The sequence below is a fragment of the Ursus americanus genome, chromosome 14, assembly GCF_024610735.1.
Source record: "Ursus americanus isolate L20-20 chromosome 14, mUrsAme1.1.p, whole genome shotgun sequence".
NCBI lineage: Eukaryota > Metazoa > Chordata > Mammalia > Carnivora > Ursidae > Ursus > Ursus americanus.
The window spans coordinates 71195800-71214195 of record NC_142140.1 but is presented as its reverse complement, the minus strand read 5'-3'; the positions used below and the strand labels follow the sequence as shown (position 1 = coordinate 71214195).

Below are 18396 nucleotides of genomic sequence, written 5' to 3'. Positions count from 1 at the left end.
GCCATCAGCGGCTCACGGCCGAGCCAGGACTCGGCCCTTCCCACCGGGACCTCAGAGCAGAAGTAACGTCTAGCCCTAGTCCTGCCCTCCTCCATCACACACGAGCTGCCGTTTCACGTTGCTTCCCCACAGCCCATGAGGCGGGCCTGCTCACCCTCAGCTTGCCCCCCGAGGACTGGCACAGGGAGGCCCAGTATGTGAGGCCTTGGGCAGCAGGAAAAGATGTCCCTGCATGTCGGGCGCTCTGGAGATGGAGGGCCTGCTGCTTCTCCCAGGAAGTTGCTGCCTTTCCTGAGAGAAAGGAGCCCGTGCTCGGGGGGCACTGAGGTGACGGGGAGCACCCGGGAGAGCCCAGCAGAAGCAGGTCTCAGTGCTGACCCCCTGGGGCAGAGCACAGGCCTAGGTGGACTGTGCCAGCTTCTGAGTGTGCGGCCCTCTGCTTGCCAGGGCCTTCTGGAAGGGCCACAGAGATGGGGTGGGGTCAGAGAGCTGCCCCTCCTCAGACCATGGCTTTCTCTTGTCCCATGACATTACCAGAGCCTGCGACTTGAACTCTAATACTCTCAAGTACTTTTGTTTTGTTTTGTTTTTCATTTAGACAATAACTTGAAAGTCAGCATGGGCTCTAATGCTCGAAATAGGCCAGAGAGCTGTTGGGGTGTGTTTCAAAGCTCATTATAGAACCAGGAGACAGCCTAACACTGCACAGCTCCAAAGGCATTCTCTCCCTGGTCCCCAGAACTTTCCATAAAGGGCAGACAGCCGAGTCTGGGCATCCCCATTGTGCAGTAAGGGAACAAAGGCTCCTTTCACGATTCTGAGACTTGCCTGGAAGCATCAAGATAAATAATAAGTCAGAGGGTATCAGAGCAAAATTCTGCAAAGCCGGACACCTGAAACTGCCCTGTCACATCACTGCCTGCCCTGAGGCCAGCCGCGACCTGCCCCGAGCCCCTGGCTTCTTGTGCTGAAGGGCTTGGGTAGTAGAACAGCTGGGCCCCGGCGTAGGCCACCCGGGGGAGGGGCCAGGCTGTCTCCTGTGTGTCCGGCTGGAGTGCTGTTTGGCTGGGGGCCGCTTACCTCAGCGGGACTGTGGGAGGACAGAGGTCCAAGGGCAGGCTCTTGAGGTGAGCTCTGTGAGCTCTCTGTGTTCATCGGGCCACTTTTCAGTTGAGGCCCTGGACGGTGCCGGAGGGCTGGCCCTCCCCTCAGAGCAGGGGACAGAGCACTCCCCACAAAGCACACAGAATGGGTGGGGCTTGGGGTGCCTGGGTAGCGCAGTCGTTAAGCGTCTGCCTTCGGCTCAGGGCGTGATCCCAGCGTTCCAGGATCAAGTCCCACATCGGGCTCCTCCACTGGGAGCCTGCTTCTTCCTCTCCCACTCCCCCTGCTTGTGTTCCCTCTCTCACTGGCTGTCTCTCTGTCACATAAATAAATAAAAATCTTAAAAAAAAAAAAAAAAAAAGAATGGGCAGGGGCTGTGAGCTCGTGGGGCTTTGTGTGGGCAGGGGGGCCAGGCAGCGGGGCCATGCTGGGGTTTAGGACTTATCCCGGTGAAGGTGGAGGCCCGTGGGGAGCCCTGAGCAGTTTTCAGCGGAATTCCTGATGTGCTCAGCAGTTCAGAGATCTGGTGACTGGTGTGGAGAATGGGAGAGAGATGTGGGACAGGAGAAAGGAGGGAGAGAGGCAGAGGGCAGGGCTGTGGGAATGGAGAGGAGAGGAGGGCTCAGATTAATTAGAGACTTTTAAAAATTTAAATTTCCTTGTTAAAGTATCAATACGTAAGAAAACAATAGAAGCACACAGCTCAATGAATAACATCTTTTTAAAAAGATTTTATTCGAGAGAGAGAGAGAGAGAGAGAGCGAGCTAGAGAGTGCAAGCACCCACAAGGAGGGGGAGGGGTGGAGGCGGGGCCGGGAGGGGGAGGGGCAGAGGGAGAAGCAGACTCCCTCCTGAGAGGGGAGCCCCCTGTGATGTGCTGCAGGGCTCAATCCCAGGACCATGGGATCATGACCTGAGCCTTAAGGCGGACGCTTAACTGACTGGGCCACCCAGGCGCCCCAGAATAGCAGATCTTTAGAAGGATTTCAACTCTGTAATATAAGCCCTTTGCAGCCAAGGCCCAAGTCAGGCACAAAACTACAATGATCCCTATCCTGACCTCGTGTTCGGGAGTGAGGCTGGGATGGGCGTCAGGCGGCGCAGGACAGTGGAAAGCAAGCTCAGGACCTGGAATCGAACAGATCCCCGGAAGAGCCCCTGCCTTTCTCTGTGGCGCCGACACACAGGGAAAAGAGACAATTAGATCATGCAGATACGTGACAATGCCAAGAGGGAGGGACACAGGCGGAGATGTGCAAGGTGGGGTCGCTGGTTTGGGGGTGGCTTCCCCAAGGCCGTGGTCCTGAGCTGGGATCTGCAGGAAGAGCAGGCGTTGGCTGGTGAAAGAACAGCCCCGGGCAGGAGGCAAGCACAGGCAGAGGCCTGTGGCAGCACGGGGAGGCGGCCAGTGGCTGGAGCTCAGAGAGCGGGAGAGAGAGGGTGGCAGGCAGGGCCTCGCGGGCCACGGCAGGACCTTGTCATCACGCTACGCCGAAGCAGAAGTCCTACAAGGTCAGCAAGGGACTGACTGACAAGGTCCGGTTTGCATTTCACAGAATTGTTCTGGCTGTTCGCTGGGAGCAGTGGGCAGACTAGATGGGGGGCAGGGTGCATGGGGGAGGCCGGCTAGGAGGCTGAGACAGGGGTCCTGGCCAGAGAGGATGGTGAGACATGGTCAGGAGCTAGCATGGACAGGCCTGGGCACAGCCTGGGTCTGATGGGCAGGGGAGGGTCTGGGATGTCTCCTGGGTCTCCGGGTGGGGTGCTGGATGGCTGGGGGAAGGGGCTGCCCACCTCAGCGGGACCATGGGAGAACAGAGGTCCATCTTGGATATGGTGAGTTGGCAGTGCTCTTGAGGCAGCCAGGGGAGAGAAGGCTTCAGAAGCTCATGCCTGGCTCTCAGAGGTAGGGTCTGGGCTGAAGGTAAAGACCAGAGTGTCCTCTGTGGATGGGGCAACCAGACATGCTTGTACTTGATGCCTTAGTGCTGGTGAGATCACCTGGGGTGTGTAAAGTGAGCCAGGAAGGGTGAGGACTGAGCCCTGGGGGCTCCAGCACTCCCTGGTGGCTATAGGGGGATGAGCGGGAGGGGTAGGAGGAGAGCCAAGAGGTGGCAGGGCACAGAGCCAAGATCGGAGGCCCTTGTCACCAGACCTGTGACCCAGGTAACTCATCTGACCCCTCTCTCCCATGGTGCATCCCAGATCCAGCACCCCTGCTTTGAAGGGCTGGGGGCAGGCATCACTGTGGCCCCTGCCCCAGGACACGTCCCACAGATCCTCCGTCTGCCTGCGCCGCCTTACCCCCATCCTCTTAGTCCTTCCCTAATTTACCTTAGACTCAGAATGCTTAGAAAAGGTCACGCAGCCTTCGCTAGGGGGCTGTCCACACCCCAGCCACGCTACAGGGGCCACAGGATGTCGGGCCGGCGTGACGGGGAGGGACAGAACATGCCCCGGGAACAATGCCACTCCCCCCCCCCGTCCTGCCCTCAGAAAGAGCTGGCGGAGAGCAAGCACCAGTACAGCATGGATGAGCTGAAGCACCGAGAGAACCTGATCCAGGCCCAGCTGGACGATGAGCGGGCCCAGCAGGAGGAGCTGGAGAAGCACAAGGTACTCTGCTGGGAGGACCTGCCGCCCGCCTCGCCCTGCCCTGGCTCCAGGACACCGGCCACAGCTTATGGCCCAATGTGATCAAAGTCTGCGGGGCCCGGGCCCCGGAAACCTGTCTCGATTGAGAACGTCCGCCATGCAGCCCCTCCCGGCTCTGATGGAGCCAGTCCATCATCCATAGGCCCGCGCCCCGTCCCCGCCTTGCTCTGCGCGCCACCGGCCCCTGGACTCCACCTGCCCCGCCTCCCCACCGGCGTGCCGGGTTCCAGCACGAGGGCCTGGGGAACCGATCTGATAGAGCAGCTCCTTTTCTTAACCCTCCTGGGCAGTTCCCTGGCAGCCAGGAAGGTTCAAGTCCTTCCCCAGCACGGCCCCGGACCCCTTCCTCCAGCCAGACCGAGCCACGTGCGACCTTCCTTTGGTGCCTCTGTGCCTGCGCACGTGCCAGCCTTCAGCCCAGCGTGCCCTTCCCTGCCCTGCCTTCTTCGAGCGCTAAAGCCCCGGGGCAGCATCCTCTCCTCTGCTGTCCGCACAGTGCCCAGCGACCCCAGTGCCCAGCGCAGGGCCCGGCCCACGGAGGCCTCGCCAGGGTCTGTGAGCTGAATCCGAAGTCCCGCGAGCCCCGCTGTGTTTCTGACCGTAGGCCGCGTTCGTCGAGCACCTGAACAGCCCCTTCCTGTTTGACAGCATGTACGCCGAGGACGTGGAGGGCAACAAGCTGGCCTCTCTGCCTGGCGTCAGCGAGCTCCTTCAGGCATATCCTTCCAAGTTCACGGCCACCTCCTCTGGCAGAGCCTGGGCCCCACGCCACCAGCCGGCAAGGGGCAGGTCCCCTTCTGCTCGGGCCTCTGTTTCCCCGTTTTCCCCAAACCCTAGACCCTAAAACCCCTCCTCGCAGCAGTGTACGTAAGGGGCAGTGAGCACCAGGTCGGCTGAGCAGCCCGGGGAGAGGCCGTCTAGATTTCAGGGGCCACACTGAGTCTGATCAGCATGGCTGCCGTGCTCCACAAGCCAGGTTGTCAAAGAGGGAGAATTGATGTGTGTCTCGGTGGCACGGAGCCTCAGCACCCATGCTTACTTGTTTCCACTGTGTGCTTTGCAAACCGTGTTTGTAACCCCAGCTGCCCACTAAATGGGTCCTGTGATTAATCCCATTTTATAGTCGGGGGAGCTAGACTTGGGGGGGGGATGATCTGTCCAGGGTCATGCAGTTAGAAGCTGGGATTTGAGCCCTTGTCTGTGGGGCTGAGAGCCTGCATCCTTTCCCCACCCCCGTCGGCTGGAGCCCAGAGGACGTGATTGGCACTTGTTTCATGGCTACGGGCACGATAATGGCACCATCACTAGGTGGAAAGAAACTCTCTCTTAAAAACCCAGCATTTTAGAAAGGGTGGGGGAGGGGGCGGGGAGGGCGTGAGGCTAAGCAGAAGGTGACAAGCCAGGGCTCTGGGCCAGCCAGGTGGCCTCCCGGGCTGGCACTGCCACCCACCAGCTGGGCGAGCTGGGCGAACTAGGCTCGCATCTGGGCTGTCGCGCCTGCCTGACCTCAAAGACCTCGTGCTGCAGGTGAGGAAGCCGAGGCCCCAGGCAGGAGAAGTGGCTCGCCGGGGAGAAGCAGCAGCAGAGCGGGGACTTGAACCTGGATCTCTCTGCGTCCAGCCTATGGTCCCCTGACCGCCACAGGCTCCCCCAGTGCCCCTGCAGCAGATGAGCACGAAGAGAGGCCCCCAACAAAGGTGCCCCCTAGAAAACACACCAGAGACTGAACTACACACCACTCGGCTCCCTGGCAGGGGCTGGCTCCCCGTGGGCTCCCAGCCCCTCCCCGACCCCCTTTAGGTCCCCCAGGATGCCTCTCCTCTGCTCTGTACTCCTCCCACCCCCAACCCCATGGCCCCTGCTTCCTTCCCCAAGGCCAGTCCCATTCCTGAATCCTTCAGGCTGGGGATGGAGAGACCCCAGCACCCCATTAGACTCCAAGTCTCAACTCCCAGCCCCGCACCAGGAGCTGCCGCCACCTCCGTCTTGCACCCCGCCAACAGTCTGCCCCCAAGACAGCCAGCAGCCTCCTTAACGGCCACTCACCTACAAGGACAAATTCGTCACCATCTGCCTGAACATTTTCGAATATGGCCTGAAACAGCAGGAGAAGCGGAAATTGGAGCTTGACACCTTCAATGAGTGTGTCCAGGAGGCCATCCAGGAAAACCAGGAGCAGGGCAAACGCAGAATTGCCAAGTTCGAGGAGAAGCACTTGCTGGTAGGCTCTGCCCTCCCTGTCCTCTCCCTGCCTCCTGCTCCAGAGGCTGACCCCACCCCAGAAGCCTGGCCTCGCTGCTGGGGATACGCACCACCTCCCTCTGACGACCCCTGAGACCCATGGTCATTGTCCCCATTTGCCAGCAGTCACGCTGCTCAGTGGCAGACGCAAGTTTAGCCTCCTCCTGGCACCACCAGCCACCACTCCAACACCACGCCAGGGCTGAGCCCAGGGTGAGGCTGCAGGCCTCCTTCACCTAAAACAGGTCTGGGGCTCAAGGTAGTGTCATCATTACTTAACAATGGTATTATCGTTGCCACTCCTGTGACAATGACAATGACAATAACTACTACTTCTCTTCTGTTCGTTTGTTCATTTAGCAGGCATTTTTTAATGCCCTGCTCAGTGCCTGGTCCTGGTAAGCTAGACCCTGCTGGACATGGCTCCTGCCCTCAGCGAGCTCCCCCCGGCACAGGGTACAGACCCAGGCCCTCCCCACTGCAGTGGGGAGCCCAGGGAGCCTCGGGGGTTCCTGGAGGGACCTTAACTAGGGCTGAGGCTCACAGGACAAAGAGATACGGGCCGGGAATGGTGCACGAAGGGTTTTCCAGCGGAGGAAGCAGGCCCAGCTGATTAGGACCTGCTGACCCCCGGCCAGTCCGCTCAGTGCAAGCAGTGCCCGTGTGTGCTTGGTGGGACTTGTTTCTTTTAGTTAACATTAGTAGTATTTTTTTTTTAAACTTTAGTACAGGTTTGTTTTGTTTTTTTTTTTTTAAGATTTTTATTTATTTATTCGACAGAGATAGAGACAGCCAGCGAGAGAGGGAACACAGGCAGGGGGAGTGGGAGAGGAAGAAGCAGGCTCCCAGCTGAGGAGCCCGATGTGGGACTCGATCCAAGGACTCCGGGATCACGCCCTGAGCTGAAGGCAGATGCTTAACGACTGAGCCACCCAGGCGCCCCAACATTAGTAGTATTATCTTAGAGAGAGAGAGAGCATGCTCGGGTGTGCGTGGGGTGGCGGCGCAAAAGGAGAGGGAGAGAGAGAATCTTAAGTAGGCTTCACACTCACCAGTGCAGAGCCCCACACAGGGCTCGATCTCACCACCCTGAGATCACGACCTGAGTCAGACACTTAACCAACTGAACTGCCCAGACGTCCCTAGTTAGTGTTATTTTTAAAGACCGATTTTTTTTTTTAAGATTTTATTTATTTATTTGATGGAGAGACAGCCAGCGAGAGAGGGAACACAAGCAGGGGGAGTGGGAGAGGAAGAAGCAGGCTCATAGCGGAGGAGCCTGATGTGGGGCTCGATCCCATAACACTGGGATCACGCCCTGAGCTGAAGGCAGACACTTAACGCCTGAGCCACCCAGGCGCCCCTAAAGACCGATTCTTGTTCTAAATCACAAATCTTCGTGAGACTCTAAGGAAAGCTGTGGACCTTCTTTCTCCTCAAAAACTGTCCACACAGGGGCGTCTGGGTGGCTCAGTCGGTTAAGCGTCTGCATTCAGCTCAGGTCATGAGCCCAGGGTCCTAGGATCGAGCCCCGCGTCGGGCTCCCTGCTCAATGGAGAGCCTGCTTCTCCTTCTCCCTCTGGTTCTCATGCTCTCTCTCACTCACTCTCTCAAAATAAATTTTTTAAAAAAGATTTTATTTATTATCAGAGAGGGAGAGAGAGAGAGTGAGTGAGCGACCAAGCAGGGGGAGCAGCAGGCAGAGGGAGAAGCAGAGTCCCCGCTGAGCAAGGAGCCCGATGTGGGACTCCATCCCAGGACCCTGGGATCATGACCTGAGCCGAAGGCAGACGCTTAACCGACTGAGCCACCCAGGCATCCCTCTTAAAATAAATTAAATATATATATATATATATATATATATATATATATATATATATATATGTTAAAAACCACAACTGTCCACAGTGTCACTGTCTGTGAGCACTTGCCTGCAGTGCCGGGGCTTCAAGGAACCCATGAAGCCACTCCTGGTTGGAAACTCTTAGTTTAAAGTCAAGCCAAGTCCCCTGGTAAGGCACATTCAGATATAAGGGGGCTGGCATGGGCTCCCGTGTGCTTCCCGCCCTCCTCACTCCGCAGCCCCTGTTCTTGTCTGCTTGGCCTCACCAGCTGACCTCACATTCCATGTGATTTAACCCTGGAGAGCCTCCTCCTCGGGTTATGGGAAGGCGTGTTAACGGCATTCAACCAGAAGTTCAAGCCTGTCAGCAGAAGAACACATTTGGCTCACATATGTGTTTTGTTTGGCCTGCAGAGGGGTTTTAAACGTTTTGAACATCCTGCTGACATTAAAAACGGGACGATTTCACAGAAAAATTATGGTTGCCGGCTTCTCTGGAGGCAGTTGTCAACAGGGCCTCCGGGGCGGTTGTCCCCTCTGGACAAGCCACATTTCCAGGCCCCTGGTCCCTGTCTGGCACATCCTCCCTGACATTTATCTGGTCCCTGAAGCCACTGGATTTGGGATGTCTGGACGCCAGCCAGCTGGCTCCTCCCAAAGCTCCAGGCTGGGGCCCAGCCCCCTTAGCAAGAGATCCTCCCCCCCCCCCCCCGGAAGCAGGACACTGGCCAGGCTACTGCCAGTGCTCCTGCTGGCGCCAAGCCTGACTCCCTGATGTCCAGGGTGGAGGTCTTCAGAGCCTGCCAGCTCCCCCTGCTTCTGAGGCACCGGTCCCCACGGCCCCTGTCATGGTGACACCCTCCAAGGCCACCCAGGATGAGCAAACTAACCTCAGTGCTCCTCTCCTAGAGCTGAGAGCAGTGGTCTCCTGCAGCCCCCACACCAGAGTCTGCAGGGACCCGACAGGGGGCTCATGCCCCAAGCCCAGGGGGTGCAGCCTGGCACTGGGATTTTCCAGAGCTCCCCAAGGGGCGTCCAATGCTCAGCCCAAGTTGAGCCCGCTTGCTAGCTTAGAAGTTCCCAGGACTCCACGAGCCTGAGGTCCTAGGGCCCCCACCTGTGAGGTTGCTCACAGGACCTCTCGGAGCTTATCCTGTGCTCGCCCCCCCTCAACTCCCACTAGCCCAGGGATTCCTCAGGCGCCCCCTCTTGGTGTCCAGTGGGACACGGCTTGGGGTCAGTGGGTGGGTGGGCAGAATGTTCATGAGGACCCCTCGCTGGAGACTCCGCAAGCCTCTATTTCCTCATTAGAGAAATGGGGGTAACTGCCTCCTAGAACTGTGCTGGGGAGACCAGTGGGGAGCAGAGCCAGGGCAGAATTGTGACCAGCAGCCTGTGTAGTCGGAGTCACTGGACACACAGTACATGCGCAGTAAGCGCGGGCACACAGTGGCCACTGCGGACTGGGGAGTACGGTCAGTCGGCCTCCAGCCCGTGTGCGCGCCGGCGTGTGCGCGCCTGCCTGTGCGCGGAAAGCGCAGCGCGCACTGTTCTGCGCTTTTCTCCGGGGCTTTTTTTTTTTTTTTTTTTTTAAGATTTTATTTATTTGTCAGAGAGAGACACAGCCAGCGGGGGAACACAAGCAGGGGGCGTGGGAGAGGGAGAAGCAGGCTTCCCCCTGAGCAGGGAGCCCGATGGGGGGCTCGATCCCAGGACCCTGGGATCACGACCCCAGCTGAAGGCAGACGCTTAAGGACTGAGCCACCCAGGCGCCCCTCTGCTTCTTTATATATGCAGCTTAGCGATCCTTCCAAAACTTGAGTCGCTTCCTTTTTTAATAGTTGTAAAATCTCTCCTTGCATGGCCGAGCCGTGATTCATTAAGCCAGCCCCTGTTGATGGACAATTCGGTTTTTTCCCCGATCTTTTGCTTTTCCCGACAGTGTCGCAGTGGGTAAGTTGGTGCCAGTTTCATCTGCAGGACGAAGTCCTGGAAGTAGAACTGTGTGTTGCTACTCTTGCTGTAGTCGTAGCTCCACGGAGGCCGTACCTTCCGCAGCCCTGCCTGCTCCTTGTCGGACCGGTGTGCCCGGGCTTCCTCGTCTTTGCCAATCTGGCACACTTGGGGTGCGCTTGTTTTCCCTCAAGTGAGGGTAAACATTGCATGTTTTATAAACACGCGTACTTCTTACTCCGTGAACTGTTTGTTCTTACAGTGTGCTCTAACCCATTTTTTCTACTTAGTTTCTGGTCTCTCTCTCTCTCTTTTTTTTATTTTTATTTTTATTTTTTTTAAAGATTTTATTTATTTATTCAACAGAGATAGAGACAGCCAGCGAGAGAGGGAACACAAGCAGGGGGAGTGGGAGAGGAAGAAGCAGGTTCATAGCGGAGGAGCCTGACGTGGGGCTCGACCCCATAACGCCGGGATCACGCCCTGAGCCGAAGGCAGACGCTTAACCGCTGTGCCACCCAGGCGCCCCTCTCTCTCTTTTTTTTTAAATCATTACTTTGTAGGAGCTCTTTATAGATTGAGAAGTTAGCTCTGGGTCAGTGAAATGAGTTGCAAATATGTTTCCCACTCCATTGTTCACCTTGTCATTTTTCTGTCTAGGGTGCTTTTGCCGTTCAGAATTTCTAAAACTTTTATGTAGTATAATTCATCAAGTCTTTTTTTCTGGTTATACTTAGAAAGGACTTCTTCACTCTGAGATTATTTATTAAAACCCACCCATTTTTCCTTCCAGAACTTTTATGGCTTTACTTTGTACATTTAAATCTTCACTCTGTGGGGAAATTTGTTTTCATGTAAGGTTCGAGGTAGGGATTGAACCTGATTTTTCTCCATATGGGCTAGCCATTATTATAAATATGATTCATCACACCGAATTGTGCCAAGTTACTCTATCCTCCTTCCCAGCTAATACCATATAGCAACAGAAACGAGTTGATGCATCTGGTGGCCAACTCCCCAGGATGTTTGTTAGTGATTGGCTAGAATTCAGTGCCAGCCTTGGACCCCAGGGTGCTTGCCAGCCTGTGAGGATCCTGTCGTTCCAAACGGTCCAGCTCTGGGGTGCTCTGTGGGCCCAAATGGTTTCCTGACGACTGGACCTTTTTCCAGTCTCTCTCCCTACCTGTGCCTCCTATGGGCCTTTTATTGGAGACTGTTTGCTGAGCCCCTGCTGTGAGTCAAGAGCTCCTATACACTGCCTAATCCCCAGGACTTTGTGACACACTTCTCTCCCCCTTTACACGAGGAAACCAAAGCTTCGAGAATGAAGGTGGCACCCTCAAGGTCACACTGCTGATAAGTGACCCAGACAGGATTCAAATTCAGGGTCACTTGACTCTGAAGCCATTGCTCCTTCCACCCAGCCCAGCGACCTTTAATGAAAACCAGAGCTAAAACGTGAATGGAGCACTCACTACCCAGTGCTAGCATCCGCTCTAGCTGCCTCCGGGCACAGGGAGCTTAAGTAGCTTCCACAAGCCCACGACGGAGACAAGGGGGCGAGCTGACACTTGCACTTGGACAGTCCAACCCCAGAGTCTAAGTTCTTAGCCACAAAACCAACTGTCACCTGTCATTAACTAATGACACTTAGTCATGGATTCCTAAAGCACAGGCTTTTGTTTGCAGAGTCTAAACGCCATTCGAGATGAGTCCGACCTGATCAACATCGAGGTGAAGATACTGGAATACAGCGAGGACATCACGGAGCTGTTCAACGTGCTCATGACCCTGGAGATGCAGTTGGTAGAGCAGCTGGAGGTGAGGCTGGGCCCCCGGGGCACAAAGGGGGCACGCTCGTGCCCTGCCCACCCATATGCAAGAACACAGTAATTCAGCTGCAAAACTGTACTCCAGCTGGCGCCTTCCCAGGCATTCCTCTGCTGGAATCGTCCACTGCGACTCAGCACGGCCGACTAAAGCTTTCTTTGCTCATCACTCCCGTGTTTGCTCTTAATACATTTCAATCACTCAGACTGTGAGTGATTCTTGGGCAGCCTGAGAGGTGAGCTCATTCCTCTGGAATGCACCCTCTATCCTGGAAGAACCCAGAGCCTCAGCCGGGAGTGGTGGTTCTTTTCTATTAGACCCAAGGAGCTGTCTGGTGCTTGAAACACAGAGTGGGCCCCCGCTCTAGAAAGGAACAAAGGGTCCTCCGCATTGCAGCCCGCGTTTGCCGCGTCTCAGGGCCGGGCGAGGAGCTTGCAATTCAGCACTAAGTCTCGGAAGCACAGTGCGCTGCTATCTAGAATTCCTTACGGCCGAGTGACCCGAGTGACTCGTGTATTCACAAGGCAGCCGAGGCCAGGAGTCTGAAGGGCCATGATGAATTGAACCTCATTGCATGCTGCCGCGGCTGGGCCAACAGATAGCGCCTGATCAGTTCCTCACGTGTCAAGTGACACTTCAGACGCGGAGAGATGTCCTCATCACAGCACAGGGCAGATGCTCGCTGCCCGCCGGGGAGGTCTCGAGCACTGCGGAAAGCCGCTCACGGAGCATCAGGGGAGGCTCCGGCAGCGGCTGCCGACCTCTTCCTGCAGGGAGAGCCCCTTCCCGACATCCAGAAGTTCCCCAGAACCTGGGCGTACTGGTATCACCGGCAGCCAAGAAGCTGTCAGGTGCACTCGTGCTTTTCAACGACCCCATGTTTATTCATTACGACAGTGTTTACACACATTGGAAAAATGTGCAGCTAGGCCTGCAGTCAGTGCTCAGACTCAGGTAGATTCCGGGTGCCCTCGGCACACCCTGCGGCCCTGTGGTTGATCAGAGGCATGACCCATCCTGGTGGGGGGGCGGTCACAGGGAAGCAGGCCTCACAGTCTCATTTCCCGTGGTTCCCTCACTCAAGTCCCATTTACGCGCTGGGTGCCCGGCTAAGCGCTGGGATGCAGCAATGCAGGGGGGCATCGGTGGCAGGGGGGTGGAAGCCATGCACGTAGCTGCGCTCGTGGTGAGAGGTCAGGGGTCACGGCCGGCATTACTGAGGCACCCTGCAAGGCATTTTGTGTGAAGTCACTCATTTAAACTTAAGCCCAATTCCACGAGACACATACTACAAAGGAAACCCATTCCACAGATGAGTATGTTGAGGCCCATGGAAGTTAGACAACAGTGGTGGAGCTGGGATAATGGTCCAGGCAGTCCGGCTCTTTGTGACTTTGTCCCCTGATTCTCTGGAGGTGATGAACAAATGCCACTGAGAAGCCCAAAGGAAGGGGGTTAGCTCTGTGTGTATATGTGGGGGGTATGGGAGGGCAAAACCAGGACAAGCATTCCTGGCAGAGGGACCAGCATGTGCAAAGGCCTGGAGGAAACTTTACATTAAACTTTCAGGGGGTGGTGAGTAAGCTGAAGCGGCTGGAGAGTGAGTAACACAGCTGTGAGAAAGAGGTCAGCAGAGAGGGCCAGTTCATAGACCTCTACCTGGGAAGGTCAAGGTGTTTGGTTTTACAGGGTCTGGGATGACAGGAGGCATCTGCTAAGTTTTACAGATCACCTTTTGCTCTGATGCTAGGTCAGTCGAGTTCATGTCTAAATATTCATGTTAGCTGTGTTCTTTGTCATTTCCAGGAGACGATAAACATGTTTGAAAGGAACATCATCGACTTGGTGGCACTCTTTATTGAAAATGTCCAGAGCCTATATCCTTTCCTTGAGGACCCTCCATGTGGAGGTGTTACTGGCGCACACCAGTACTCCCATGCCTCCAGGGGAGAAGCGCTTGCATTTAAAAAGTGTTTTTTTTAAAGATTTTATTTATTTATTTGATGGGGGGCGCTGTAGAACACAAGCAGAGGGAGCAGCAGGCAGAGGGAGAGGGAGAAGCAGACCCCCCATTGAGCGGGGAGCCCGATGCTGGATCCCGGGACCCTGGGAGCATGACCTGAGCCACCCAGGTGCCCCGCTACTTGCACTTTTAACCAAAGTCAGAGAAGGGTACAGCTCTTTCACAAATTCAGCAGGATGCAAATCAGTGTGGTCCCCTTCCAGGTGGCCACCTTCGGGATCACACCTCCCCCTCCCACTGCCACCAGTGCCCTAAACCCATGGGCAGAGATAGTAAAAAGTCAGCGCTTTATAATCATACTTCACCTTTTACCAAAAGTACCCGAGCCCCAGTTTGATGTACAGAAAGTTCCCTACTGGGGCGCCTGGGTAGCGCAGTCGTTAAAGCGTCTGCCTTTGGCTCAGGGCACAATCCTGGCGTTCTGGGATCGAGCCCCACATCGGGCTCCTCTGCTGGGAACCTGCTTCTTCCTCTCCCACTCCCCCTGCTGTGTTCCCTCTCTCCCTGGCTGTCTCTCTGTCACATAAATAAATAAAATCTTAAAAAAAAAAATATATATATATATATATATATATATATATATATATATATATATATATATATATATAATAGAAAGAAAGTTCCCTACTTGCACCAAGGTGCTGTCGACCCCGTCACTGGATCCCGTTTAGTGGGAGACTCCACCTTTGGGATTAGAGGAATGTAAAACCTCCCGTTTTTCACCAAAGAAAAAGCTCACCTTCAAAAGATGGAGATTTGGCCACTGCTTGGAATGTTCCAAGAATGTTCCGCAGGGTCTGAGGGAGTTTCCCAGCCCTCAGAACAATAGTGCCTTGTTAGAGTCAAGGTTTGGATGCCTAGCCGGGTTGCTGTGTGCGGCCCAGAAGCCCTGGCTTATTTGTTCTCAAATGAGTGATGTTCACAGGGCGACCACACCCCAGAACCCCTGCCTGCCTCCCGTGTTGCAGGTGCACAGGCCCTGGGAGTGGGGCCACGTCCACGTTGCAGACACTGACAAATCCTTTATCATGAGATTGTCAGGTTAAACGTCAGGGTTAGGAGCCAACATTTGGGGCATGACCGACCCTTCTGCTACCCGAATTCAGGGCCCTGCCATGCGGGATGGGGGGGGCACAAACTGCTGTGCTCTACCCCATAAGTAACCTCCTGGTCCTGCCTTCCTGGGCCCATAGTCCTGCAAGGAGAGAGAAGTTATGGAGGCAGTAAGTAAGCAGAGGCCAGGGCCTGCAGACTCCCTGAGGGACGGTCCTCTGGGAACCTGAGTGTGGGCCAGACGGACAAGGCAGAAAAGTGGGGAGGGCATTCCAGGCAGAAGAGGTAGCCTGTGCAAAGGCCCTGAGGCCCTGAGAGAGATTCAGTTCCAAGAGAGGCTTTTACACCACAACAGAGAATGGGAAGCCCCTGGAGAGCCATGAGCATGGGAAGGATGAGGTCCAGTCTAGCTACATGATTAAGAACTCCCTGGCTGCTGTGGGGAGAAAGAGCTAGAATGGGGAGACCAGGCCTGGTTTTCTGTCCAGTCAGAGGAGGCAGTGGGAGGGAGAGATGTGGAGGATAGAGGGGTTCTGAGGGGACCCAGCGCCAAGGGGCAGTGATGATCAGATGTGTGTGTGTTGGTTGGCTGGCCCTGGGGTTTCGTGCGTGTGTACGACCGGCTGTGAAGGTGGCGATGCAGCCACCCTTCGAAGTCTGTTCTTGTCTGGAGGAAACGGCCCGGCCCTCTGAGAGTCTGCGGAGGCGCCTGGCCAGCTCCGCCCCTGGCCTTTGCTTAACTTGGCTGCACGATGGCTCAGTGCCGGGACCTGGAGAACCACCACCACGAGAAGCTCCTGGAGATCTCCATCAATACTCTGGAGAAGATACTGAAGGGCGAGCTGGACGAGGACCTGCCCGACGACCTGCGCGCTGTGAGTACTGTGGGCGGGGCTCGTAGGCCTCGGGTTGGCCGAGGGCAGTGGGCAGGCTCAGGAGCCAGCCGGCGACTCAGTGCCCGTCCCCCACCCTCTGTGGCTCTAGTAAGCCTGAAAGCCTCCCAGAGCCTCAGTTTCCTCATCTGCAAAAGGGACGCTAACCCCCTTTGCAGGACGGTTGCCAGACAAACTAGGGCAAGAAATAAAACACCTGGTGGGCACTCAGTGGGGCGATCTAAAGAGGAACGCATGATAATTTAGTGATTTAAACTTACCAACAGGTTGGTTTCCAAAAGGTCATTTCTTTTTTTTTTTTTAAGATTTTATTTATTTATTCGACAGAGATAGAGACAGCCAGCGAGAGAGGGAACACAAGCAGGGGGAGTGGGAGAGGAAGAAGCAGGCTCATAGCGGAGGAGCCTGATGTGGGGCTCGATCCCATAACGCCGGGATCACGCCCTGAGCCGAAGGCAGACGCTTAACCGCTGTGCCACCCAGGCGCCCCTACTATGACCCTTTTTAAAAATGAAGAACCAGGACCTTCTGGTGAGGAGTGGGTGTGGCCGTGGCTACTTCTCGATCACCAGGACGCGCTCCCGAGCAGGCTGCCTGAAGCCCACGGGCAGGCAGGTGGTACACATCTTTGAGCCCTTCCCAGAGTCTGGCCCAGGGCCTTCTCGCACAGAGGAAGATCTTCATGACTTCTGGTCACTTCTCCCAGGCGGCCGTGCTAGCATCAGCTAGCCTGGCTTCTCTACACGGGATTCTGTGGAAAACCACCATCCCACAAGGTACTCACGGGCATTTCTCTGAAAAGAAGTCTGTGGCCAAAAAAACTGCAAATGAACTCGCAAACCAAGGAAACAAAGTTAAGAGAGTTTATACTTTCCAGAGCCTTCTCTGTTTTAGCCCTGTAAAATACCCAGAAGGGGCCTAGGGTATGCAAGGCTTTCCCCAAATGTATTTGAGCAAAGAAAACTTTTTTTTTCAGAAATATAAATATCTCAGGGCGCCTGGGTGGCACAGCGGTTAAGCGTCTGCCTTCGGCTCAGGGCGTGATCCCGGCGTTATGGGATCGAGCCCCACATCGGGCTCCTCTGCTGGGAGCCTGCTTCTTCCTCTCTCGCTGGCTCTCTCTATCTCTGTCAAATAAATAAAATCTTAAAAAAAATGAAATATTAATATCTCAAGATTCCATAGAACATATTTTGTAAACTATTAAGTTAACCCCTACTATACTAAAGAAAAAAAAAACCACCCCAAGTATTACCTGTTTGCAGTCCTCTCTGTAACAGAACATTCAGGTCCTTTGCCTTTCCTTCGAAGCGTAAGCAACACTTCCTAAGTGCTCCCGCGGCCTCACGCTGCTCTGGGAAATGATTCCACTTGGGCTACACAGCAGCCATAGTGTGGACACTAGAACCAGCCAGGCCTGGTGGCGGGGGGGCTTCCCAACAACTTTTTACAAGGCAGAAAACAAGGTCAGGAACAAGAAGGCAGGAGACCCCAAGTATAATCCAAAGTTCGATTTGGTTCACGTGAGGGACAATGGAGAGACAAAGTGGGGCGAGCAGCCATCGAGTCACAGGGCCTTCTGTGCTCAAAGCAGCCCCGACACCCTCAGCCAGCCTCGCACTTCCCACCTGGCCGGCAGGTGTCAGGCAAACGAGACTTGGGGGCCAGCAAGAGAGAACCACTGTGGGAGCAGATGTCCTGAGTGAGGTCACCTCTGGAACAGCCACCTGCCTCCTCCCTGAAGAAAACACACCCCCAACTAGTAGGGCAAAGTCAGCGCCGCGGGGGGCCCTTCCCACAGCGCTTGTCCCGGCTCGGGGCTGGGAGGCCTTGTCCCTGGAAGATGAGCTGTGAGAACGCTCTGATACAAAGCTGGGCGCTCCAGTGGGCGCCGGGCAGCCGCCTCCACCAGCCAGGGGACACTCGGCTGTCCCCCTTCTCTTCAGCCCTCTGACTTGGTGCTCGGGGGCAGGGAACGTGACCCACTCACTCATTTGATCTTTCTCGCTCACCAGCTTTTTGTCGACAAAGACACCATCGTTAATGCCGTCGGGGCGTCCCACGACATCCACCTTCTGAAGATTGACAATCGAGAAGACGAGCTGGTGACCAAGACCAACTCCTGGTGTGCACACCTCGTGGACACGGTGAGTGGGCGGTACCCTGGTCTACAGGGTCTAGCAGCCGCGCGCATTTCTCCAGCCACCGGCCAGGGAGAAAGCGGGCATCTTCCCCCGGGAGCGTATGCTCTTGGCGATGAGAAGTACAGTAAAATTAAGGACGGCAGAAGTCCACACCGAAGACATACACGCACGCTACCCCACCCTCACCCCTGCCTCAAGGAGACGAGCGGCACGCGCAGACTCTAAACGGCGGAGGGAACGAGGCAAATGTCCAAGAACGACCTCCTTTTCCCCAAACCGTACTTGGTAAAAGAGTATCAGCGAATTCTGACTTCACGACCTCGGGCTTCGCCTTCACCCTTCAGATCCACAAGAATGAGATGATGAGGAACCGCGGGCGAGTGAAGGAGATCAGTCAGTACATCGACCACATGCAGAACGAACTGGACAGCCTGGAGTGCAGTGACGTCATAGATTAGGGCTCGCCAGCCCAGACGGCCGATCGGAACACGGCCGTCGGCCCTCGCAGCGTGCGCGCACCCCACACACGTCCCGGCTGCAAGTGTTACCGGGAGCGTCTCAACCCACAACCCCCCCCCCCCCGCCCCAGCACCATTCTTCCCCCACCCCTGGGAAAACTTCCAAATGTAAAGAAAAATAAAGGACCATGTCATCTTT

At 55.7% G+C, this 18396-nt stretch overlaps 1 protein-coding gene across 1 annotated transcript in view; it reads left to right on the top strand.

The window, feature by feature from the left end:
• Positions 1-18393, top strand: part of DRC3 (dynein regulatory complex subunit 3) — a 30368-nt gene extending 11975 nt beyond the window's left edge. Inside the window, exons 6-13 of the mRNA XM_045778251.2 lie at positions 3601-3720; positions 4364-4476; positions 5806-5980; positions 11486-11617; positions 13433-13503; positions 15454-15577; positions 17611-17742; positions 18084-18393. Coding sequence (XP_045634207.2) covers positions 3601-3720; positions 4364-4476; positions 5806-5980; positions 11486-11617; positions 13433-13503; positions 15454-15577; positions 17611-17742; positions 18084-18197 — 981 coding nt within the window. The 3' untranslated portion in view covers positions 18198-18393. The remainder of the gene's footprint in view (positions 1-3600; positions 3721-4363; positions 4477-5805; positions 5981-11485; positions 11618-13432; positions 13504-15453; positions 15578-17610; positions 17743-18083) is intronic.
• The last annotated feature ends 3 nt before the right edge of the window (positions 18394-18396 follow it).